The sequence below is a fragment of the Sinohyriopsis cumingii genome, chromosome 6, assembly GCF_028554795.1.
Source record: "Sinohyriopsis cumingii isolate HCF-2022 chromosome 6, ASM2855479v2, whole genome shotgun sequence".
Taxonomy (NCBI): domain Eukaryota; kingdom Metazoa; phylum Mollusca; class Bivalvia; order Unionida; family Unionidae; genus Sinohyriopsis; species Sinohyriopsis cumingii.
In genome coordinates, this window is record NC_142966.1 from 104,851,402 (window position 1) to 104,877,912 (window position 26,511).

A 26,511-nucleotide genomic window follows, 5' to 3' on the forward strand; every position below is an offset into this window, starting at 1 on the left:
GAACATCACTGGCTATATCATGCCAAGGAAATGGGAGCAATGTTCCTTTCCTAAGGACATAGCAAGGCAGCCAACTTGGTCTGGGCTGGGCAGGTATCAGTTATATGACTAAGGATTACTAGTCCAATGCTACACCAACTGTGCTACTACAACTACCTCTGGTCACAATGGAAATCATGAACACCTCATAAATGATATAGGAGAACATGAATTTCGTTTTAAATACATAGAAAATATCTGTTTAAATTACATTAATTACCTGATACTTAGGCATAACTGTCTTGTAATTAGAGAATTTGGGGACATTAATGGTGGTTTTATTGTCACAAGTTTTATTAGCAATGCTATAAAACAAATATGTGAAACAGTCAAGCCATGAATAATGTTCTCAGACCCTCAAATATCAGTCATATCCTAATTTTAACATATTTTGTTTAAACAATGAAAAATCAAATTTGCATAAATCTCTATGGTACTATATCACAACAGACCTATCGACCCTAACAAGACCTCAATAATGCAGTTCATTTATTCTGTAAGTTAAAATAGATTTCAGAAAAATGTAATAAAGTATCATGCACAGTAAAGGTAGAAAACAGATTTAACAAATTCAGATGATATATTTGAAACTGATGCAAGGTAAATATTATGTTCAACTAAAAAGTTTGTAAGGAAACATTAGACCTTAATTACCTCCAGTACAGATGCACAAGCTTCACTTCCACACCATATAGAGCTCAATGGCTTGCTGCCATCTTTCATTGTTTATTTCACATGACAACGGCAACTTACTCAAACTGACATGTCATGTCCACTAAACGCAAGTTTTGCCCAACCTGATCTTTTCCCCAAGAATCTGAATATTCTGTTTTGTTCATCTGTACTGACTATTAACATTTTAAGAGTCATATTTTCCCTTTTGTCTTGAACATGTATCGCTAGTTAGTAGCCATTTTTGAAAATATTTAGAAGTAACAGCTTGATTGTGCAAATATTTTACATCACAAAATACGTAGTTTAAAGCATGTACTTCTGTAAAGTTAGTCTGGTTCCCTGACCAAATCCACTAAATCTAATATGAAACCTTGATCTAAATCAAATGGAGATGAGCCAATTATTTGGATTTTACTGCTCCAATCACATTTACATAATTGTTGTTTTCATTCTTTAACTCCATATTTTAAGGGCCATTTTTATAAGACTTAAAGCAAAATGGTAAGTATTGGCAGGTCTGTCATTGGTGCAGTGGCTCATAAGTGTATAGCAAGCCGGACTCCTGACCAAAAGGGTGCAGATCTGAATCCTACAACTGGATCACAGTGGGCTACATTGGTTTCTCCTTGGTCAAGGCAGCTTACTCCAACTGCCCAGGCTCTAAACAACCTACTTGTCTTGCAATGATTTTACTGACATAAATTTTGATGGCTGACCAATCAGAATGAATATTGCATTTGCAAGTGTTAGAATTACAATTACCTTTTCAACTCCTCCTCTACAGCAGCAAAGTAGCACTCCCTTTCTGCTGAATGCTTCTTTAATTCTGCCAGTTCTACTTCTTCCTTTTGCTTCTCAACTGACACACTGAAATAAAAAATCCACATATCTGCCATTCGGATCAATAGTTCTAAATGTCTCTTGTGTGATGAATCACCATTTCTCTTAAGTATGTACACCTGAAGGGCTGAAGATATTGATATATGACAGTGCAAGCCCCTGAGTCTATTCTAGAATACCAAATGTGAACATTTAAGCCCATTTCTATAAAATGTGCAAATCTGCAAACCCACCTTTAATTTTTTGTTGTAAATTACTCTATATTTATGAAAATCATCTTAACTTTTTTAAATCAAGGGGAATTCACCCTAAACATTAAGTACTATCCATAGCAACATTTTATAAAGCTAAGGACAAAAACATTGTTTCCTGTAATGTAACCAAATTTACACATCTGGTTATTTTTGGAATTTATAATTGCCTACTTCATAGCTCTTCAGTCTGACACTCAGACATAAACAAAACAGATAAGAATTCATATATTAAACAAATATCCTTATATCCCATTTCTAACATTGTTTTTAAAAAAAAATTGCACAATCTTTTTCTTCTTCAAAGTATAATTCTTCATGGCAATAAATCACAAGGAAGTCATGACATCACAAAATATCCAACAACATTTGCTAGATTTTACTACCACAAATTCTAACAACTGACCAATCAGAAAAAAGCAACGACTCTGGTGGCCTAGTGGTTAGAGCATCTGCCTCGGATGTGGTAAGTCATGGGTTCGATCCCTGGCTGAGTCATACCAAAGACTTACAAAAATGGTACTAACAGCTGCCTCGGCACTCAGCATTAAGAGGTTAGTGTTAGGTCTGGTCGGCCTGGTGTCAGGATAATGTGACTGGGTGGGACATCATGCTACATGATGCACCAGTGCTAGACATCACTATAGACTGTCACACTGCAGACATCATAGCAATATTCCTGAAAAATTGTTAAAGCTATGTTAAAAATCCAAATTACACACACACACACAGAAAAAGAAAAAGGGATGCTTTTACAAGTGTGTTAGAATTACCTTTTCAACTCCTCTTCTACTGCAGAAAAGTGGCACTCCCTTTCTGCCAAAAACTTCTTCAGTTCTGCCAGCTCTACCTCTTCCTTTTGTTTCTCAACTGACAAACTGAAAATAAAATAAAATAAAAAATTCCATAATCTGCCATTTTCAGTAATAGTTCTAAATGTCTCTTCTGCAATGAATCATCATTTCTTACAAATATGCACACCTGAAGGACTGAAGGTAGAATACCCAAATGTATGATACAAATTTATTTTATATAAAATAAAAAAGTGTCCATAAATTTTTTTTAAGTACAACCTTTACTTTTTGATAAATTCCTTTCATATTCTGTGCATAACAATTTGTATGAGGAACACACAAATTTAGAGAGACAAATTAAAATAATAGTGCATAATGCATAATAGTTCTATAAAAGAGTACACAATGCATTAACAGTGCTATAAGAAAGATAATCATGTTTTCTTGACAGTTTTGCCACCTTAACTTTGTGGTCTGCACCATGCTATCATATTTTCCTTGAACACTCACATTTCATCATGTCTTTATGTAACTTGTGAAAACATTATCTGATTATCCTGAACTAAGCCATACACCATGGAATTTTCTGTTCCAGATCCCGCAATCTTATTTAACATTTTTGTGTAAATTCTTTATCTACCTGCATTTATTATAATGAATACTTGTTGTGTTTTCTGAATTGCTTTTCTGCCAAACAAACAAATTATCGATTAACACATTAACCCCTGGAGGTTTTTGCCTGAAAATCGAGTAGGAAACACATTTTGAAAGCTGTTTCTGAATAGACTCAAAAACATCAAATCCCCGGTCATCTTTCAATAACATACTGCCTAGTTGTGTTAGAAACATCGTTTTTCGTTGGCTATTTGACTCGCGCTTGAGCAGAAGGGTAAAAGTTGGACTTGTTTTTTTGTTTTTTTTGCTGAAGGGAGCCATTATTTTCGTATGGAGACCACTCTTTATTCCAATAGCCCATCTTATCCTACTTTTTGCAAAGGCTCATCTGTCTCCTTGCAGTTCATACCAGTTTGCCTTAGATGTGAGACCAAAAAGTCTAAAATCCGGACACAAAATGGGATTCCGACCACAGGCAAATTTTGCGTAAAAAATTTGGTATCATTGTAGTGCTACATCTGTCTACCTTTCTATAATACCATCCACGTTAGTGTATCATGCATGACCATGATGCTACAGAGCTCGACAGTAGGCTACTACCTCCTGCCCCGTAAAGTCGTCGCTAGGGGTTAATGTGTTAAACACCATTAAGTATCTGAACAAATTTACTCTTTTTTTTGTGAACCTCAAAATAAATTAAAATTTCCTCACCATAGGGGTGACTTTAACCTACAAAAAACATTACACTAATGGCCATCAAATACATTACAACTAAGCAGACTAACAAAAATTTTGAATGTTTTTTCAATGCAAAATTCATTGTTTAAAAATAAGTATTCATTGTCATCTTAGTTATATTACCTTTTGTGACTTAGGACATTTAGTCCCATCAGATACATGGGTGGGCATCCATTAATGAAAACTTTGTACAGTAAACCCCCAATTTATAATGGATAATCTGTTCTGAGAAATGTTGCTGTCAAAATTGCGCAACTCAAACCCATCCATCAATGGTGAGTCAAATCTTAATTCCAGTTGAACGCTCAAAAATGGTGGTTCTTGACTGGGAACCCATGCTGCTGGTTCAAATATATGTGATTGATATGTGTCTTTGAGTGAATTTTTCTGCTTGGCTGTTAGTATTAATTCACGTAAATGTGGCCCACAGGTAAGCCATATACATTAAGTTTACTGGATGTGTATTTTAGTGATATTCTTTCTTCTGATGAATAAACAAAGACCAAACAAGATCAAGACTATGGGGACAGAGAATAAAAAATTGCAGGAAACACGCAAGCCTATTCTGAATGTGCAACACTGATTTTTTGGTATTACGGTAAATTCTGTTAACTGTAATAAAGACAAGCAAACAGAAGAACCTGGATCTTAATTTATATGTGCAGGACTTTTTTGAGATATGTGCATTAGAAAAGAAAGAACTTCTAACACTAGAAATGTGAAATGGCTGTTGTAAAACTGTCCAGTGTGTCTATACACAATATTCTGTCTCCTAAAAAGTTCCAGCATAACTTGATTTTTACAAATGAGTTTTAAAACTGTTACAGGACTCAATGTGAATGCTAGAAACAAATTCTACCATTATACACACTCAAGACGAAAACATGTTGAAAAGACAAACTAGCTGCAATACTTATCTCATAAATTTATACACCTTCGGGAAGTCACTCATTTCAAGCAAATTAACCCTTTACCTCATACAACCGTCTTTGGACGCCTTTACAAAAGTCGCATAGAAGCGACTATTGACGCTTCTACAAAAGTCCCATAGAAGCGCCTTTTTACGTCTGCTGTAAACAACGGCCATTTTAAGCCGGTTTTCGTAGCGCCACCTTCGGGGAAAACCCCTTATTAGATACTACATTCATTTCTGTGAATGACAATTACGTCAGATCACGTGGTCACTGTTTATGTACTGGTCGATATCTGCTATTTAAAGTAACTGGGTCGTAATCTCCACTCTCCAAAATGGCGGTCGCGGATTTCATTCAGTACTTACGAAGTTTTCATGATTAGAATCACAACTATGAAAGATTCAATAACCTAGGTAAAGGCTCTGATATTGATATAGGCTGCAATTAGTTTTTATAAATTATCAAATTTAGGTGACTTAGTGATGTAGACACAGATGAAAAACTTGTAAATTTCGAGTATGAGAAATGGCAGCTCTACGGTTGGTCACACGGCCTCACTGATATGACGGTGAACGAATTCTCTCCAGATTTTAAAGCACATAACAAATTCTTCCGTGATAAATAATTACACAGCTGTAACAATCGGACTTTACTCTTAAATTGTTCCACATGTAATAGATGTGTACCAAAAATGTAAAATGGTTAAAATTGCTGTTAAACGTAACATACACTACATTGCTTAATAGTTCACAGGCAAGCTATGCGTATGCGGTCGACTAGGTAACCTGTGTTCTATGTACAGCGAGCTGCACTTTGTCACAATGCTCTATGAGGTAAAGGGTTAAGTTGGCCTATTTCTGACATTCCTACATATGTATGATTTGCCTTTTTCTCAATATAGAACAACAATAGGGAATGTGTATTTATCTTTATTTTCACATGACAAATGGCTTTGCAGTTGACTGTAACCAAAATACACATCAACTTGCACAAACTGATTTAATTCATCACTTGGACATTCTTTTTCGATTATCAAGATTCTGAAGTACATGTCTCATTCATTTCATGGGCTCAATTTTGTGGTTTTGTTCTCCCCCCAAAATAATCCTGGATATTTGTTGTTGTTGTTGTTGTTGGGTTTAACGCCATTTTTCAGCACAAGATAGGCTATACATGGCGGCCAGTATTAATGGCAGAGGTAAAACCCTGGAAAGAACCACTGACCCACAAGAAGCTACTGGCAAGCTTTCTCACATACCAACATTGGCCGAATCCAAGACTCGAACCCACGCAGACAGAGGTGAGATGGCAGTGATACATAATGGAGAGCGCTTTAGACCACTCAGCCACTCGGGGCCCCTTCTGGATATTTAAATTTGATGTTTTGCTTGTCAAAGTTCGCATATTAGCATGCATTTAGTCTTGTGATTTAACCTCTGCAAAAGGCAGCACTTAAGTGATTAAAACAGGGGTCTCAAACTCTAATCATCATGAGTGCCATATACGGACAAGTACAATAGCCCAAGGCCACATCACTGAAAACCTTTTCATACAGCGAAAGCAGCTCATATAAGAAGGTAGCCTGTTGAAATGCTGGAAACAAGAAGTAAACAAGGTAATAACAGAATTTTTATTAAAACTGGTGGCTGTGAAGAAATTTGCATTGATAAAGTGGTATTGTCCCAAAATCAAACACAACTGTAATTAGTCTATATACATAGTGTTTCATTAATAACAGTGCTTCAAGCAATAATTCTATTATTTTGCAAGCTTTTTGTTCTTTTGAATGAAAAATGCATGGATAAAATTAAATGTACTTTCAGGAGAATCAAATATTTCAATCGATTTGAAAAGGTGCTAATTTTTATATACTAATATTTTTTATTATTTTTTCATTCATTGTAAGTATTACTAGTATTTCTCTGTAATCTTACTTATCTCTCATATGGATTTTCAGCCAGGTAGTGGAATACAGCTAGTGGATACATTATCACTACTGTACTCACAGTTGATAATTGCAGTAATATAATGAATAATCAAGTCCAGAGCCAAGTTAAATTTAAGACTATTGCATGCTTTTGTCTACCTTTTATCAATTGGATAAAAGTGGAATTTATTTTCTAACCTGTTCACATTTGTATCATTGTGGAAGATATCTTCAGCACATAATTTGGATGCATTACATTTCCATTATCTTGAAGGTGTCAATATCTGTTCTTTGAACACTGTTTAAATATCAGTAAAAGCGTATGCTGAATTTTCAAATACATATGAAAACTAATCTTTATTAAACATCAGTACTGGAGACAAAAATTATATCCTTGGATCTGAAATTGCATCATACATTTGACAAAGCCTTGTGCTCCTTGGGTTGAACTCAAACACATATGAACAGTTCAATTAGTTTTTAATTTCCTTGTCATTTTTCCAGGTTTCTTTTTCCTAGATCAAATTCAATTTTTCCAAGCCTCACTTATGATCATTATTGTTCAGAATTTTAAAAGGTCTTTTGACTTCAAAATCTTGCATCTTTAACATCAAAAGCTGTTTCAATTCTGAGAAGCAACATCTGAACTACGCATTTGAACATGTAATGAACCAAAAGTATCACTAGAAACATGTATAACTATGGAAATTAATATAAATTTACATGTAAAACATTTCAATTAACTCTATAAAAATATTAAATTTACCCTGCTTAACTACATATGTTCATAAGAAATGTTTTTAGAAAAGGATCATTTTCAATTTTGTTGTTGTTGTTGAGGGGTTTAATGCCATTTTTCAGCACACAATAGGCTATGCATGGCGGCCAGTATTAATGGTGGAGGAAGAACCCGGGAAAACCCCGGGAAGAACCACCGACCCACGAGAAACTACTGGCTTTTCAATTTTGACAAACCTATAAAATTATATCCCTTTACATAAAAAAGACTGAATCTTCATGTTAAATTCCACTTATGCAGGCCTCAGAGAAAATATCTGACCAAGCAATCCTCCTTGAAACAAGTGACTTGCAACAGATGCTCATCCGTGTCAAATTACCAAACAGTACACTTATCAAAGCACCAATTGTGTTCTTACTAACAAAATATTGCCACATCATGCAAGCTTAAACTGATGTCTGCTTTTCTGAACTGGTTACTACTGAGCATAAAGTTAACATGTTCCTTGTGCGAACTACCAAAAATTAATCAAAGAATGACACAAATTTTCTGTTAAATTTAGATATCAAAACAAGAACTGGGGAAAATAAACTTTATGTTTCTCTAACATTTACTGAGTTCACACATCGAAGAAATGTAGATACAAGGTGATGCTATACAGGTCTACTTATTTTCCACAAATAAAAGACACCAATACAAAGTAAACAAAGGGGCAACCAGTCTAATTCATCAATCAGATCGCCTGAACCCTTGAATTCACAATAAAATTATGTTTATGACAAGAACTCAACTGATCTATACAGAAATGTTATATCAACTGAATTAAGAGTTCTGCAACCTCTGAAAATATTGGTAAAAACTCAATAAATTTAACTCATGATAAGTTCTGTCACATTTTTTCTGCTGAATGGCAGCTGAAAACTTCTGGTTTCTCCCTGACTTTCATCAATATTGCCAAAGACTTTTCCTGGTTGGGAATAAACTTATTCTTTCTCTGACTTTATCCCTAAGTTCATGGTAGCATGGGAACCCTGTTAACAGCTTTGTTGATACAGTCAGCTCCACTTAAATGCATATCGCTTAATTGAATAAATCGCTTAAGTGCATAGCAAAAGTATGGTCCCGTTTTACATTGTAAATATACATGAATTCCGCTTAAATGCATACTCCGTTTATATGCATAGCTTGGGTCCGGTCCTGAGGCTGTACATATAAGCGGAGTTGACTGTACTCACCTATCAAGGTTAGCTTGGAGTGTCTGGATTTGTACAGCATGGCTCAACAAATCAATTCCATACTGCTCCATGTCTTTCTCAATCTGCCTCTTCTCACTTCTTACACTTTCAAGTTCGGTCTTGTACTGCACTAAGCTTTGATCATGCTCAGCTTTAACCTGTGCAAGATCCATTTCCAGCACACTGATGCGACACTGAAGATGTGACACTTCAATGTCCAACTCGTTCTTCTCAAGAAAACAATCCTCCAGCTTTTGACTCAATTCCCCTCTTTCGTTTTCCAAACATGCAATCTTCTCATACAGACTGGCTACTTTTTCTGTAGCATCATGCTGATTTCTTTCCATTTCTTCTCTTACTTTGTCCAATTCTGACAACAAATTTGTCAGTTCAATCTGCAAGGAGGCATTCTTTTGATTGACATTGACAATGCTCACCTCCATTTCTGCTTTCTCTTTGTTGACCCGTGTCAATGAATTAGACAATGCATTAATTGTCTCATTTGCTTGCATTTTTAAACTCTCTGACTCAGAATTGAGAAGCTTAATTTTGGCCTCCATTAATCCTACATCTTTTTCTAGCTGAGATTTTTCATATATCAGATTACCAAGTTTATCCTCTATTTGTTGCCTTTGTGACTCTTGTGTTTTCAATATTTTGGTCAAATTTTCTATTTTACTTTCCATTTCCACCCTTTCTCGTTCCTTCCCAGCAGCTAGAAACTCAAGCTTTTCACAAGTTTCCTTCAAGTCATTTTCTACCTGACATTTCTGAGAGGAAATGTCTTCAATTTTTACCTGATGCTCAGATCTTTCTTTTTCCACATGTGATTCAAGCAGATTCAGTTTATCCAAAGTTTCAGTTAGATCACTCTCTATGCGGTGTTTCTCTGATGATACCTCATCAATCTGAAGAAGGTAATCTTTCTTCTCCTTTTCCCATTTACTCTCTTTTTCAAATAATAATGCCTCAACTTTGTCTTTCTCCTGAATTGCCTTTTGCAATGCATCCTCAAGTTCCTGCAGTCGAACAAGGAGATCGGAATTTTCTTGCTCAATCTGTGAAATTTTATTCGCAACTGCTTCTTTGTCAAAATGCTCCTGATTATCCACACTAGTCTGTTGGACTTCAGAAAGCTTGAAGGACAAGTCATCCTTTGCTTGCCTTAATTCTTGCAATTCTGTTTGTAGAGATCTGAAAAAGAGATCGAACATCAATACAAGAAGGCTACTGCCTGTATGTCGAGTCTATACTCACATGAAAAATTTCAAAAGCTTAACACACAAGTTGCCAGTTCTACCTCTTCCTTTTGTTCCTCAAATGACACAGTGAAAATAAAATAAAAAATACATCTGCCATTACGAGTAATAGTTCAAATGTCTCTTCTATGATGAATTACCATTTCTCATAAGTATGTACAAGTTGCAGGTGTGAACCAGTGTTATTTAACCAAACTATCAGAATCAGAAGCAATGATCATAATGGCCTAAAAATGAGATTAAAATCAGGATTGATTTAACCAAAACTGGAATGGTCGGCTTCTATGCATACATGGTATCCAGCGAAGGCAGATTTTAAAAATGCACTCTGATTACTCAAGAAAGCATATTAAGAAATAAAAATGCAAAATTCTAACTTGTTTCTACTGGCAACAACCCCACGCTAAAATCCTCTCCCTGGTCCCATGTATATTTCACTAGATTAACCCTAATCTTCAGGCCATGCTAAAACAAGAATCATCCCTACACACATTCTTGTTAAGCAAAAACACTATACTGTATCCTCCTTGTTCACAACTTTCAAACACAATATTAAACCCAAAATGAGCAAAAGAAAATGACATATTATTACATCATAAAATTATGCTACCGATTAAGCTATTATTTTATAGTTATCTGGTGACCTGGAACTTTTTCCCAAACTCATTTTAATTGTAATATTTACCTGCTATGACTGAGCTGCTAACATCTTTTTGGACACAAAGGTCCAAGTCCAAGATAAATACTCCCCTTCTAATTAGTAATTGGCAGCTTTAGTAATAACCAAGATATGGAACATCTTAATATTTGATTTGGACAGAGACAGTAAATACAATTTTGTTACACACGCCCAACCCTAGTTACAGTAATAAAATTTAATACATTACTGGCTACTATTGCATTGCTGAATTTACCAGTCGGTCATGAGGGTGATGGCCCAAACGAAAGCTGTTTTAAGAAAACAATGCACTTAACCTCATGCTAAGGAGTTCGCTATTGTATGCTGGTAGAATGCCAGAAGGCCAGAGATGCATTAAATCCCAAAGCTTACAGGATTAAATTCACATGAAAGAAAGTTCACTTTTGGTAAATAAATTAAGTTCTCTTGATAGTGAGAACAATCGACCTGAAAAAGGTGGCTGCCAAAACATCACACAACCTTGAGAGTTAGAAAGATATGAATCCAACCTTTCCTTATCACTTTATAGGAAGCCTAAGAAACCTTTAGGGCTCTAAATGGGCAAAAGAGCAAAATTAATATTGATCATTCAAGCACAGATAAAAATCAGCCTGGAAATTTCAATAGGAACTGGAGCTAATGAAGGTAGCTGATTCTTAGAAACCCAGATTGGCAAAGAGAAGTCTAATCATACAGACCATTTAATCATATAAAAAAAACCCACAAGGCATGAAGTTCACTACTTCTCATTGACACAAAGGAGAGGAAGTAGACTGTCTAAAGGGTTAGGTTGTCGAAGGAAGTTTTACTTAAAGATTTGTATTGGGGAATTGACACTGCACAAAGAACACATAAAAGTTCCATCTCTGAAGTTCTATATACCCACGGAGATACAAAAAAGATGAGGGTCCAACCCAATGGCAGAACACTTTGTGAACTTGAGGTTGTCAGAAAAGGCTTCCCTAAAATCCTTAGCAGTTGAAGCAGAATATTCTTTCTTGTCAAAAATGGAAAGAAAGTCTGCAAGAGAGGGACACCTGGGATCAATGCATTTCCTACTGCACCAGTTTCAGAAGATTCTCCACTTTGCATTGTGAACTTTGAAAGTGGATTGCCTCTAAGCCTGGTAACCTTGCTCAAAAGTTGGTCTTGGCAGATCAGTACAGCCAGTTGGGGTCATAGGAGGGCTATCAGGATAAGAAGATGATGGAGATCCTACAGAATAAATTTGACAAGTGGGATGGTACACCTGACACATACATGCCAACCCCTGACGAGGAAAAAGTGTAATCCAAGTGGACAAAAAGAAGAATCCAAGCAGAAAAAGAGGAATCCACAAATAACATGCTAAAAATTCAATAAACAATGATTTATTTGCCCCTCTCATCTTTTAACATCATTTACTGCTTAAAGTTTTCATATGTAGCACTTTTAGCTTTCGAAAGCAACAGATTTTCATGTTGCATTTTAAATCACTTTGTACCAACTGAGACCATGAATGTTTTGCACACCAGTAGAGCACAAAGTACTGGGTTACTGAGCCTGGATCTGAATTCACTTTTATTTTTATTAACAATACTGAACAATCTCTCAGTCAGCATTAGAATAGTAAAGAACCAATATTCCTTTCATAACCTGACAAAGAAGAGGAAATTTATATCTTCCAGTGATTGTGTCTTTTAGTTGGGAAATAAGGTGCCACTGCACATCAAATCTATCTGCATTAAATATATTGTCAGGTAGAATCCCAACTTTATACTGCAGGAATTCTCCTTCCAGATGATCCAAGGTAGGCAAAGATGGCAATAGAAAGGGATATCTCTTGACAAAGAATCTAACACTTTTAAAGCTTTTTGACTGTCTCTCATTTACATCAGCAACTGAAGCATTTAAAAGCACTTCATCTCCATAGGGGAATTTCTGGAGCATGTAATCACAGGCTGTAGCATAATAATCTCTAACATTATCATAAAACGCCTTCACAACTAGAGTAGAATTGTGCTCTATTAATTCTCTTGCTTCTGCACCAATAGCAAGATCTTCATTATCTTTCTAGAACTTGGTAAATAACACCTCTGCATTTATAACATTCTGTCCACAATTTAGTTCTGTTGTAGATAAGAAGTTAACTTAGTATTGGAGTTCGTAAGACGAGCTAATTCAATGTTTCTTCATTTTCAAGTGTTTCTCCACATAAAAGTTACTACCATGCCCAATATTAAAATGAGCATGATGCTGCCCTAGAATACAGGGACTCGTATCATTGCTTAAAACTGACCCGTCATACATGTACAATATAGTACATGTATGACAGGTCAATTTTAAGCAATGATGCGAGCCCCTGTGCCCGAGAATGGAACGATGTATTATGCCATTCATGTATTCATCTTTGAAGGATTTGTTGTTTTTTGGGGTTTTTTTTGCTCTTTTTCTGATCCACCTGTGAAATTCTTTGAAAAAATATATGTGCTCTAACACATACATCAACTAGAATACATCTGATGACTTTTAGCGCCAAATAGTAAAATTATTTCCACACGGCCTGCAATAGACGTCACATGATGCTGCCCTCGTGTCCTCATCTTTATAGGATTGTTATTTTACGTTTCGTTTATCATTGACCGTTTTCTAATCCATCTGTGAAATTATTTGAAAGGAGATATTTTTGCTGTCCTACACGCATCGACCAAAATAAATTATACTTTAGGTTGAGTAGTACCATTAAATCCAGGAAAACAAAAGGATCTAATTTCTGGACACAAGATCTGAAAAGGCCAGGCTGACTAGCTAGTGTAGACCATATGGCCCTGTTTACTTGTAAAGTGATTCTGCAATGCCAGGATGATTAATTTAAAGCCTCATACTGCATTCTCTCTATTGTATTTTACCATTCTTTATAAGAGAATTATTGCTTAGAAACAGGCATTCTTAGTAGTACCATCAGTCTTGGAAGAGATATAGTGAAAGGATTGATTTGCTTATTTAATCCAATCATTTGTTGGAATTATAGTGCTTCAATATTCATTTAAAGATTATCTGGATACATAAAAGCTCTAGAGAATTAATGTCAATTCATTTAAGGACATTTAGAATTATAACATAGTGACTCTTCGGTATTGTTGATACATCATTACAATACAGACTAACATTTGGAACTCGTTCAGATTACTCAAAACTTTTGGAAAGGATCGAACATTTAGGACTGTAGGAATTCATTTACCATACTGTAAGTTATATTTAATTCTTGCACAATTAGACAGAACTTTTTGGTTTTGGTCTTTCTTGTTACTTTTTTAAAAACCATAGAGACTTTACACAATCATATGGTCTCTACCAAATATTGGACCCATATGGTCACTGTAAGTGACAATCATTTCAAACCAAGCTTTGATTCTCACAAGAATCGTATTTCAGCCAAACAATTCCTCCTGAAGAGATTAAGTCTCCTGCATAAGTAGACATTTACATCATTTCAATTCTTACAAAGAAATGTATGTCAGCCCAAAAATCCTTTGCCTATGGGGTTTACTCAATGCAACAGTGAACATCATTGTCTTAAGCTGCCTACTGATGAAACCATTACAATGATATTGTTGTTCAAATGGTGTCCAAAACCATGCTCCTTGGAAAAAGAAAATTTTTAAAGTAAATTATATTTTTCAGAGAATACTCAATCACATTATGTTATGAATACTGACCTGCTACCTCGCAAATCCAGCCCTACTAAAGATGAAAAATGTCTTATCTTGTCTATTTTTAGATGGACAAAGGGCAGTAAAAAACTTTTTCCCATTAACTCCTCTTGAAACCACCAGTTTTCGGCTGAGTGAGACACTAACGCAGATGCTCGCATGGTGGGGAGGTTGAGAGGGTTTTTAAGTAATGTGATTGGGTAAATATTCTCTAAAAAACATTTTACTTTAAAAATTTGCTTTCTCCTTCCTTCCAACACGTTCCCCAATCATATTACTTTAGGAGAATAATAGGAGATGGGGATGCCGAGCATCTGACCTCTACCTCAGGTATCCTTCTTGGGGGATGAGTGGTTCAATTCCTCATATCAAGGATAACCCAGCAACACAGCCTGGGATCCCTTGATCTAGGACTTATATGATTGAGAAGATGAAGTTGAAATCTTCTCACCTACATAATTTTTCACTGGCAAATCCACTGAAGATAACAGGCTGTGTTGATTGATCTAGTTGGGTCTGGTGGCTGTCTGTGCTGCTGCCACTGGTCCCACAGGATTCAACGTTTGTCTCTGCGATGCTAAATCTCTGAGGTAAAAACCTGAGACAGTAGACTCTGTATGTCAGCCAACAGCTTCTATATTATTTTGGATCAAAACGTTGCATTTGAAAGCGTGGCTCACAGAAATAGCTCTAATCTTGTAAGCTGCAATCCTCATGAGGCAACTCTGATCTTGACAGACCTCTGAGTATGCCGAGCATATAACCCAATCAGCCATAAAGCCAGGGCTTGAGGGGTGATGTCTTGTTTTCTGGCCATAGCCGGGAGGACGAGACATGCGCATCAAGACTTGTCACTGTGAGTCTCAGGTAATGCTTGATGATGCATATAGGATCTTGCATGGCTGCCGCTCTCAACTTGTCGATGGAAGAGAGGACAAATGACGAGGCACTGGTTACCTATGGACTGCAACCGATTCTTTGCAACTAAGCCTGGTTGTGTAAGGAGGACTACCGTACCATCCAAACTGAACTGAAGATAGTTCAGGTCAACTGAAAGGGCATGTAACTCACTGTCTGCATGCGGAAGCTAAAGCTATCATGAAGCATCTCTTGTATGATAGGAACCAAGTGAGAACCCAAGACTAATTCCATTTTGGAAACAACGTCATGGATTTTGGTCGTAGGAGATCAAAACTGTCAAACAGCTCTGAGAGATCATTATCATGCTCAATGCCACATCTGCCATAATGTCAGAATGTGTCTGAGATCATATATCTTTGACAGAGCAAACAGAAACTTGCATGGCCACTTGTTTGACTACCGACAAGACTATAACCTGTTCTGGGCTACGATGCCCGATGGTATCATGAGATGTGAACCACCAAACCCTCTGATTTGAACTGAAGGGAATTCACTTAACATAAAGGGGGACACAAGCCTCTTACCCTGCACGCAGACGATAATGACATCAGTAAACATGGTCTGTATGATAGTGACTTAGCAATGTGTAGGCTAGAAGTCCGAAGGAGTTTGAATTGAGCCATGTTAAAATCCCAGATTGGATCCCTTTGGAGACATATATGGGATATTGGTCAAAGAGACCAATATTGCCTAAAAGATCTGATAGGTCTCTATCTCACCCAAACATGTTACCATGATGCCAGAATATGTCCAGTATATGGGGTGGTAGCTTTTGGTAGCTATTGGGGTCCAACTGTTTCTCCTCAAAGAACAGAGCCAGAGAAAGTCGTACAGTTGTGGGATAAAGGCATGCAAATAGGCGATATAGATGGTTAAACTCAAGATTTTCTTCACAAACAAATATTCCAACCCTATTTTTCACATCTGGACATTTAGGATGGAGTGTGGGTTCAGAGCAATTACATATAAAAAATTTGGAATCTGCTGCCGCTGTAAGATAGCTTACCAGCAGGCCAGGCAGATTTAAGCTGTTATATCAATTATACCTGCATGAAATCTATAGGAAAATTATTTTCTCAAAAATGGCAAGTATTATAATCGTTATTTCTTTAATCCGCTGATAGACTAGACAAAACTCTATAGATGAAACCTGACCCAGTATTCACCATTTGTGTTAATAGTCACATGACTTCACAAATCTCAAAGAACGACATCGGAAGTCCAATAGTCAAGTGATATCGACAACAAACTTCTTTTTAATGTTATTGAACAAAATTTCAATTATATTAAATGAATGTCTTATACTTTTTGTAAAAACCAGAAAGAACACATAATTCTCAACATATTTATTTCGAGAACAACTACAAGAAACTTAGCCAGTCCAATTCATCAAGCAACATAGTCTGGTTTCCTGCTTCGTATGCTCCCTTCTAGAGATAGCACATGTCAACGTGGTAGTCACATGATACAACAAAACTCTGAAAGTTGGTCTCGGAATAAATATATAGAGAATTTTGTGCTCTTTCGTTTTTGTATTTTTATTACAACCAGTATACAACTTTCATTTAATATTTGTGTCTACAATATTTGAAAATTACAGATGTGAGATTCTGTGTGCTCATGCCACTAGCAATCGAAATCGCTAGTACCAACTCAAATTTCATCGATGCATTAGTTTTATCATCTTTCAGCAGATTAAAGACAAAGATTTTAATACTCACAATTTCTGAGAAACTAAATAATTTTCATATCAATTTCATGCAGGTATAACTTGACTTAACAACATTTGCTAGCCCATCCCCATAGCGGCTATGCTTTAACGCCACCATGTTGGCCTCTGTTAATTCTAGACTGGTTTTCATACCTTCCATGTAAAAAAAGATATGGCTATCGAGCTGTCTGTGAAACATAAAGTCTACTAGATGAATAAAATCCACTGTGCATTTGGATGGTCTCAACAAATATATTTTGGGCAAGCACCCAAATGATCCATACTGTAACCTCCTAATATTCTGGTTAGAACTCAATAAATTTAACTCACCATCAGATCAGTGATGACTCAATTACATAATTAGTTCGGGCATCAAGTTGTGGAGGAAAATTCCCAGTTTTTCGTAACTTTCATCAATAGTTGCAAAATTCAAGGACTTTTCACGGTTGAGACAACATTTATCATTTCTCCCAACTTGTTCCTGATAGCCTGGGAACCCTGTTTACTGAAATTTTGCATGCAGCCATCATTTCCATAGAGTTACACCTGGAGATTTTTTAAAATAAAAATTGGAGATGGTCATTTGGGATGATTTTTGTATTCTGGGTGATTTGATATGGACTGAATCAATAACTTACTTTATGGATTTTTGTCCAACCTGGTTGACTTCCTGAAGAGCTTGTACTTTTTCTTCCAAGTCTTTGTTCAGTTCTGTGATGGATTCTCTGCAACATTTAAACAAAACACATTTGAAACTAGAAATCAGTGACAAAACAGTATACTTTACATTTGCATCAAAAATACAAAATGTGCACTAAATTCTATGTTCCTCCTGTGCACTGAAATATGAATCTGCTTTTTACTCATGCAGGTTAGACATAAATTATAGTAAACTGATGTAGGCACTTTGGTCATGTAAGTATACTATAATTAAATTACAAGTCTATATAGCAAATGATCATAACAATAAAGAGTTTAAAATCTTACCCACATGACCTTTAAATTGTTGCTGATGGGAAACATCTATTTATATCCTGCATTCACACTTATGAAAATAGTTATTTCATTTTAAGATATGATCTTAAGTTTATCAATCTGAAAAGAATATGCACATCAAACTGTTCGGACTCTTTCCTTCTCATTTTTAAACATTAAATAAATTAGTAAAATCGAACGGAAAAGGCTATCAAAAAATCCACCCAGGGGATATTAAAATCAATTTTATGATGTAACAACAAGTCCCATTAGAACATTCTAAGTTTTCAATATACCCTTGCCACCCCCCTTTAAAAAAAATAAATATCTCATTTTCACTTTCAACAAAGAATCTGCAAGCAAAGATTAAAGATTAGAAAACCAGTCTGTTCTTTCCTAACTAAGCCATACAGCTGCTATAGATAGAAACCACGGTCAAAAGTTTGAAAGTAGAACCCAGCATGTTTCTTGGAAATAGGGCAACTGCTATAAATAGAACATAATACTGTTAGGAAAGTGCAAGTCTACGGACAAGCATTCTCTTATGTCGTAGTTACATCGAAGCCGTCTTTTCTAGAATATAGTCTGAAAGATTAATGGAATGCTAAAAAAATTGAGAAAGCAAATTATAAATTATTTTGGGAGGGGGGATATACTGAAAACGCAAAATCCGAATACGTTTACACATAAGGCGTAATTAAGTGAAAAAAAGCGTAATGATTAAGCCCAAAGCGTAATGGTTGGCATATATGTTATTATATTCCTTTATACATCTATGTCCCTCAACATTGGAGGGTGGGGGTCATTGCGTCCCCTGCCCTTGGGAACCTATGTGCAACACTGCTATCCATGTTATAATATTATATTTTCAGATCACTACTGCAGATAAAGAGGATTTCAAATGAGTAATGATTTATTAAATTTATGAAACGAGTTGAATAATTTACAGTCTTCAGCCTTGGCAAGCAAAAGCTAGAAATTATTCAACCAGTTTCAAAATTTAACATTAAATCATTATTGACATATCATTTTTTAACAATGGATGTCCAGTGCAAATAAATGTCATGTCACATAGCTGACTCAGTTTAGGTTAGCAATGCCTTATACACTGACTCAGATTAGAATGATTTTATGTTTCCATCTAAACTGTTTCAATTCCACTAATATGGAACCAGTACAGATATCCACTAACCTGCACAAATTTTGCATCAATACGATTTCATGTGAAATTTTTTATACTTCATTTTTCAGTGACGACAAAAAAAAATTAATTTCTCTAATTCCCAAAAATTAGGATTCATAAATGGCTAATGTGAATTAAAGGCAGCAATTTTTTTCTTTGAATCATGCAATTTTGAGTTAACCGACCACTCTTGGGAAAGAAACTATCACCTAAGTTGGGGGTTACCTGCACTGTATATGGCAGAAAAAGTAGCATTCCAGTTGTTCAATATTCATGTGAAGGAATGATTACTGGATGCATAGATAGTACTAAATCTTGACTAAAGATGTCACTGAGAACAATTATTCCAGATTTAATGTATTTGTGACCAGATATTTGCATTATCTGATTTGGAAGAATGCTGTGACTAGATAACTTTCTGTCAGTTGTGAAACTGGTATTGGCTGACACTCTTCTCAAAACAGAGACGAGTTCATTTATTCCTATAGGTTAATAAGAACTGTGCATGAATTCCATGGGCTTATTTGGACCAATGAGATTCACAAAAAAGTGTTATATCAACATATCTAAAATACTGAACTACACATACAGTAGGCTAGGGGTACCAACTGTGAGATAAAATAAAGATGTGGGCAATTAAAAATGTTGCAGAGCTAAAAAGTCAAAGCATACTAATATTTAAAGTAAAACGTAATGGAAATGACTTGTGCAATACATACATGCGCTTGGCAAGATCAGGCCTTCCCTCAAACTGCCGTTCAAAGTGTTGGTTCTGAAAGAAAACTGTCGTATGTGATATTTTGCAAAAAGTAATAAATCAGTTCTCTCTTTCTCTTGTTCTAAAAGAAAACAATCCAAGAAAAAGTCAAGTGCACTGAAGTGTCATTTATTATGCCTGCTATTTTTAGTAAGTAAAATAAGGTTATAAGGTTAACACAAAAAGAATTAATTCAGGACTGAAGAATGATGGACATGAAAGCAACCTATCAAATGCATGAAGCTTAGATTTGGCATGCAACAATTCTCTCACATCCAGAACAAAGCTGATCAAATAGTGTGACTATTATTTATTATAGGAAACCTAATCCAATGAACGATAAATATCATCGATATCAAAGAGTACTAATAAAAAGATATATTTATATCCAACAAGAGCAAATGCAGGCAACATAAATCACTATTTGTCTTTTACTGCCACTTACCATGAACACTTTTTTCATCTTCCTAAAAATATGGAGGGTATAAAATTGTGACAAAATGCAGATAAGCTAACATAATTTCAGGCTGCATTCTTCATTAGGTCAAGGATACATAATACATGCCTAAAGAATGCAACATTTTTTATGCTTTTGTTTTCACTCAAGAACAGCGAGGGATGTTCCATGAAAACATACATGGGTACTGGGGATGGCACTTTTAAAAACATATATGCCAGGGTGGATTGGTTTCAAAATTGCTTCTGTCCCAGGCTGTTTATTCAATAAAATCGCTTCAAAAGGTGGTTGAAAAAACTGGTTCAGGAGGTCTATCTAAAAGTGCAAGCTAAACTTAATCAGAAGCTTCCACCTTAGATATCCAGTCATAAAATTCGTATTTTATGTTATGCATGCCATATTTGTGGCCAAAGTGAAAATCTATGTCTTCATTTTCTAAATCATGAGGAAAATTAGCAGATTTCTGAATAAATCTCCTTAAAAAATGAAAGTAAAAATTCTGCGGCCACATTAATTTTAGTCTTGTGAGACTTGGTTTGCATCATTCAGATCCAATACAATGCGTGCTGCAAAAAGAACCAAATGTAGCTGTATTGTGACAGCAATGGCAATGAGACATGTTTTTGACCTGGAAAGAGGTCGGTAATTGGTTGAGAAAGCAAAGCCGCAAGAAATAATTGACAGCCTTAGAGGTAACTTTTGTTTTTTTTTTCAGCAAGCTCATCAAAAAGTCTTAAAAGACTAGTGAAATTCCATTTATTCAATCATTATGAATGTTGTTGTCATGGGCACTTGTTTCTGTCGGTCAAAAGCCATTATAATTCATGTACTTATCTTCATACAATTAACTCATGATGACCAACACACACAGAATCAACAAGGGGCAGATTTCTCGTTTGCTACCTTGTGTTAATTGGTTGAAGAAACACAGACGAGTGCTTGTGCTGTAATGGAATCTCTGCTGGTGATTTCAACTCAAACATGTGCAATCATTCAAAGTCCAGTTCCAACAGATAATTCCAATATTTTGGAATGCAGCTTCACAAAATTTTACTATTTAATGGTTATCAGAGGAAAAGTCAGATTGGTGGCACATTAAAGTTGGAATGGAAGAAGTGCAGAGCACTGATGCTTCTGATTCTTAATAGGTAACAGTTTTTATTTTCATTGGTGGTGGTCATAACCATGCAAGTATTTATTAACAATGTGGTCAGTTGTGGCTTGTATACAAGTAGATGACTATTACAACTTTCTGCTTTGTATCCAGCCATCTCATTTTCTCCACAAATTTTAAGCACAATGATACCATAGTAGCAGGTTGAATTAAACATCGTTAACTTTATGTGTAGAATTTCTCTGTACATGTCAAGTTAATAAACATTTGGACAGTACACCAACTTTTTGGTATGTTTATCATCCCCAAAATATACATAGCATATTATATAATTGCTGCTTTTACATTCCATTCCTATTTTGTATTTACTTGAATAATCTTCATAATGAATGCACTAGTGGTCATTTTTGAGTTCACATGTTAGTTTCAGCATTAATCTTATGCTGACTTTGAATTAAATTTTGCTTTGTTGGGGACTGTCCATTTTGTGTAAATAAATTGAGGGATGGGTGGGTTGAACTTTGAATATTTGTGTGTGGGTGGGGATAAGACCAAGTAGTACATGCAAACCTAATGACAAAACTTTATTAAAAGTTACAATAAAACCTATTTGCCATAGCCAACAAAAAAACAACAGATAGTATTTGCACACTTTCCAATCTGTTTGTACCCCATTACCAATTTTAAAAATGAAAAGCATCAAAAAAGAAGTTATAAATAACTGCAGTACATCATTTTCAATTGGTCAGTGAAAAGACAGTCAACCATTCAGTGTAGTGCATGTGCATATTAAGTGGGTCTGATCATGGCCATACAAGTTGTGTGAAAAGGGTGAGAAGTATCCTCCCTTGTAGTTTTTTTAAAAATAATACATGTATACCTGATAAGTAAATTATAAGCAATGACTGGTAGATTAGTGCCTGTGTCCCTTTCTGGTTTCCAGGATGGATGATGCATGGCAATCAAAACTCTCATCTGCATCCAGTATTTGCAATGTACAGTTTTAATATTTTTTAGAAACAATGAACAAATAAAAATTTCACTCCAAAATTTATGGAATTGCTGAGACTATCAAACACACTGAATAACCACATATGTTGCTGGAAAACTGGGACTTGCTCATGCAAATATGGAGACTGTGTTACTAAAGAAACTCCAGACTGATCTGAAATGCAAACAGATAGTCTTTGAATGGGAGATGGGTATCAGGCAAATGTGTACACACTGGGTAGGGATTAGAAAACACGGGGTGGGGGTTGTTTTCCTCACCTTGAATAATAACTCTTATTAGGCCAGCAATGTTGATAAGACAAAATAATTTTAGTCTTCTGGTTTTTTTTGATGTTAAGATTTGAATGGCTGTATGAAATTTTAATTATTTTTTTTATACAATTATTATAGTTTATTTTATTTTAGATGGTACAAAATTTTACTGTCAGAAACTGAATAGGAATTTTGCCTCATTTTTAATGATAGAAATTTGATAATGGATAATCCCTTGCAGCATTTATTTAATCACTTGACATGTCCTCGCACCAAGCTGTTATATCTCTGGTACGCACACACACACACACATTCTCTTGAGCTTAAAAGTACTTTACCCACCCCACATCAACGCCAACATCGGCAAGACACTATATTCCAATGCCCTGGTGCTAACTCACTAAATAACAAGTGAAATTAAAAAAATGGTTTATCTGAGTTGAGTGTGCTTCCCTTTAGAATACATTTTGTTAAAGTTTCAAAATATAGCTGCTTCTTCTATCATAGTCTAGATGCCATTTTATTGCTTTTTTCCAGACAGAAGTAGATAGTGTCATTATTGTTATATCAAGCAACACTGTAGTGGACCAGTTGGTGACTTTACTACAAGCCAACTTCTATTCATGTTGACAAATAAGATACTAAAGCTGAACTTAAGGTTACTGAGGAAGAAACAGCCATTAAAAAAAGGCCATCAAATACCAATCAGCACTTGATACAGAATGGAGTAATCCAAAAAGTAGCCAACAGGTACAAAGTCAAACAGTAGTTGTTTTATTTAGGTGACGTTACTAAATTGTACAAAATATCAAATTTTCTTTTGAAGGATTTCCTGATAAATTTTTTACAATAATAATTGGTATGTGTATTCATCTCAACAAAAGTCTGTATAGTATTACTGATTGCACTAACAATCCAACTGGTAATGTTTATAATGCAAAGATGTAGAAGAGAAGGTAGTTTTAAAAGCCATTGTACATTGACATATTAATTCAGTGTATCCACTAGGAGTGCAAGACTGAGAGTAAAAAATCTCCTTGGTGTCAAAACTGGGGGTCAAATTAAAAATCTGAGGGTCTCTGAAGCGCAAATGAGGGTAAAGTGAAACACTGTATTATGTTACACATAGATTAAATAGTTACTACACTAGTAACCATTACCGAGCACTGACTATGTTCAGGATTTAATTATGTGTGTTTTAGGGGTTATCTCATATAGTTCCAATTTTTAATAGTGCTTCTCGGTTCTTTTCTTTCTTTACAGATATCAACCTCCATAAGCAAAAGGCATTAAGATATATGAAAGGGATTTCCTAAAAAATGTGCCAGTTTTTAAAAAGATCCTACTTTCAATGTAGAAATGATGAATCCCTTAAATTTGTCAAGACGAAAAATGTTGAAAGAAAAAAGGTTTACTGGTTCTATTGTTATGTATATTATCTTTGTTTCAGCAGTTTAAATTACCAAAGTACATGTTCAGAGATAAAAGTTTGCCATTTATATATGCCGTTTACTGATGTTTGTGGAATTTGATAAAAAAAATAATTTAATTTGTTTTTATTTATTACAGTACTGCCGCCATCGGCATGACATTTTCATTGATTGAAATTTCCTTACATATTGTTAATTGCGGTGTACTAGGAATGTCGTTTGGAAAGAAAATGTAAAATACTGTACGACCTATTTTTAAATTTGATAGTTCATAGTGCTGATTGAATTTTCCAGGTCCTATCTACCGTTTTCGATGTCAAAATGAGCGCTAGATCAAAGTTGCCATTACCAATTCTGACCGCGATTTTCTTAAAGTTCTACAAATAGGGCAGGGCTGAGCAAATCCCATAGCCCAACATCGCGGACTAGTAATTTTTGAAGTCGAGCAAGTAAAATTTTCCAAGTCGCTAGTCCGAGACAAGTGCTTTTATCACTATATCTGCCTTTATTTGGCCAATCATGCCCTCTGGGCATACATAATACTTGATTCTACCCCTCTTCGTGTATACATTTTCATCCTTTTACCGCTTGACTGCATATTGGGCTAAGCGACCAAATTGTCGGCAAATCAAAACACATCAAACAAAAGAAAGCCAGTATGATCAATTAGCAGTGTTGTAAGTGGTTTTGTTGCAATGAGTTTACTCAATCTAGATCATAACGAGCAGCTCACTATGATTCTAATCCAGCGAGTCAGTGTAATTAAATTAATGAAAGGTACTTTACCGACATCAGTGTTGGTTCCTTTAATGAACTGATTAAATGACAGTAATGATTCTTTAATTTATAATTGATTATACAGATGATTAACTTCCACATGCGATATTGTGTTTGAAGCGAAACAATTACGCTAATTAATGAGCTGTTTCAGTTCGTATTTAAAAGAGAAAAATGATGTTATGATCACTTTAGAAGTAGTTGTCAAGCAAGCTGATAGTTACTCTGTGGATAAAATGAGTCTGCTAAAAAAAATTCGCAAGTAAGGTAATAACGGCGATTCGGCGAAGGTCAATTTGTTTGAAAATGGAGGGATAAAACGTAAGACGGATACTGAGTGTGCGGTAGCTATTTCTGAGTGTGAACGAGGATTTAGTTTAATGAACTCAATCAAGACTTCTTCAAGGAATTCCTTAAACCAATAGAGTTTACAAATGCTAATGAACATTTCTGCAAATGGACCAGAGCTTGAGGACTTTAACCCAGACACAGCTATCAACTGCTGGCTTAGTGCTGGTGCAAGTGGCAGACATGGACATATTTTCAAATCCACCAGCTAAAACATATATACATGAACCTGAAGAAGCCAAATGTATAACAACCAATGTTTTTGAAAAATTAAATTCTTTTAAGAAATAATTATGTTGTATATCGTTTTGTTTGTTTTTTCTATGGATTAAGCACATACGTCTCATCAAATCTCGGCAAGTGATTACCATTTTGGGACCAGTGAAAAATAAGGTGGGACTAGTGATGAGTAAGGTGGGCCTAGTGAAGAGAAAGGTGGGACTAGTGAATTTTCTGAAACCACTTGTCCTGGACTAGTGGTTAAAAAAAATTTTGCTCAGCCCTGTAGGGATACATTTTTGGGGTATTTTCTAGTTTAAAAAATAGGATCCATGCCTGACCCTACATTATAAGCAGGTTTGCGAGTTATCAGGGTGCAAATTATTGAGGAAGTGGTGTATATCTAAAAAAAATCCCACATCCTAGGGTGGCTACCCAATTTCAAAACTGCCTTCCCCCAGTCCCATGTATATTTTAATGGAACAGCCCTGACATAATGTGATGCCCGAGTTAAACATTTTAATAATAATTCAATATATAGTGTTTAATAAAAACCAACAAATTTTAGGAAAAATAATTATACCTACATGAGCTTATCTATCACAGTAGCACTACTTACCTTGCTTTTTAATAAATCATTGCTTTTCTGTGCCTCTTTGAGCTCTTTCTCCAAGGCAGCTAACCGTGCCTGGAGGGCACTTCTATCAGTCTGGGCATTATGGAATCGTCCCTCCAGTTTTTTCATATCCTCCTCTTTCAGATGGAATGATTTCTCCATCTGTATCTTTTCTTGTAAGAGCCTCTTGATCTGCAACAACATGCACACAGTACTTTGTACTCCCAATTCATTTCGTTCAATTGTTTTTAAATTCATGGATATGTTGATTTCTAGGATTTAGCATACACATTTTTTAAATCACCCTGCTCTAGATGGGGGGGGGGCATATGCATAAATTACA

General features: G+C 35.4%; 1 protein-coding gene across 2 annotated transcripts in view; it reads right to left on the reverse strand.

The window, feature by feature from the left end:
* The window catches only part of LOC149797626 (uncharacterized), a 103,263-nt gene that overhangs the window by 52,839 nt on the left and 23,913 nt on the right, over positions 1–26,511 (reverse strand). For both annotated transcript variants that reach the window (XM_089962520.1, XM_089962519.1), the window contains exons 5-10: positions 26,172–26,360; positions 19,907–19,959; positions 17,668–17,754; positions 8,768–9,961; positions 2,579–2,683; positions 1,477–1,581 (exon numbers count right to left, since the gene is read on the reverse strand). In XM_089962520.1, the coding sequence (XP_089818646.1) occupies positions 1,477–1,581; positions 2,579–2,683; positions 8,768–9,961; positions 17,668–17,754; positions 19,907–19,959; positions 26,172–26,360 (1,733 nt within the window). The remainder of the gene's footprint in view (positions 1–1,476; positions 1,582–2,578; positions 2,684–8,767; positions 9,962–17,667; positions 17,755–19,906; positions 19,960–26,171; positions 26,361–26,511) is intronic.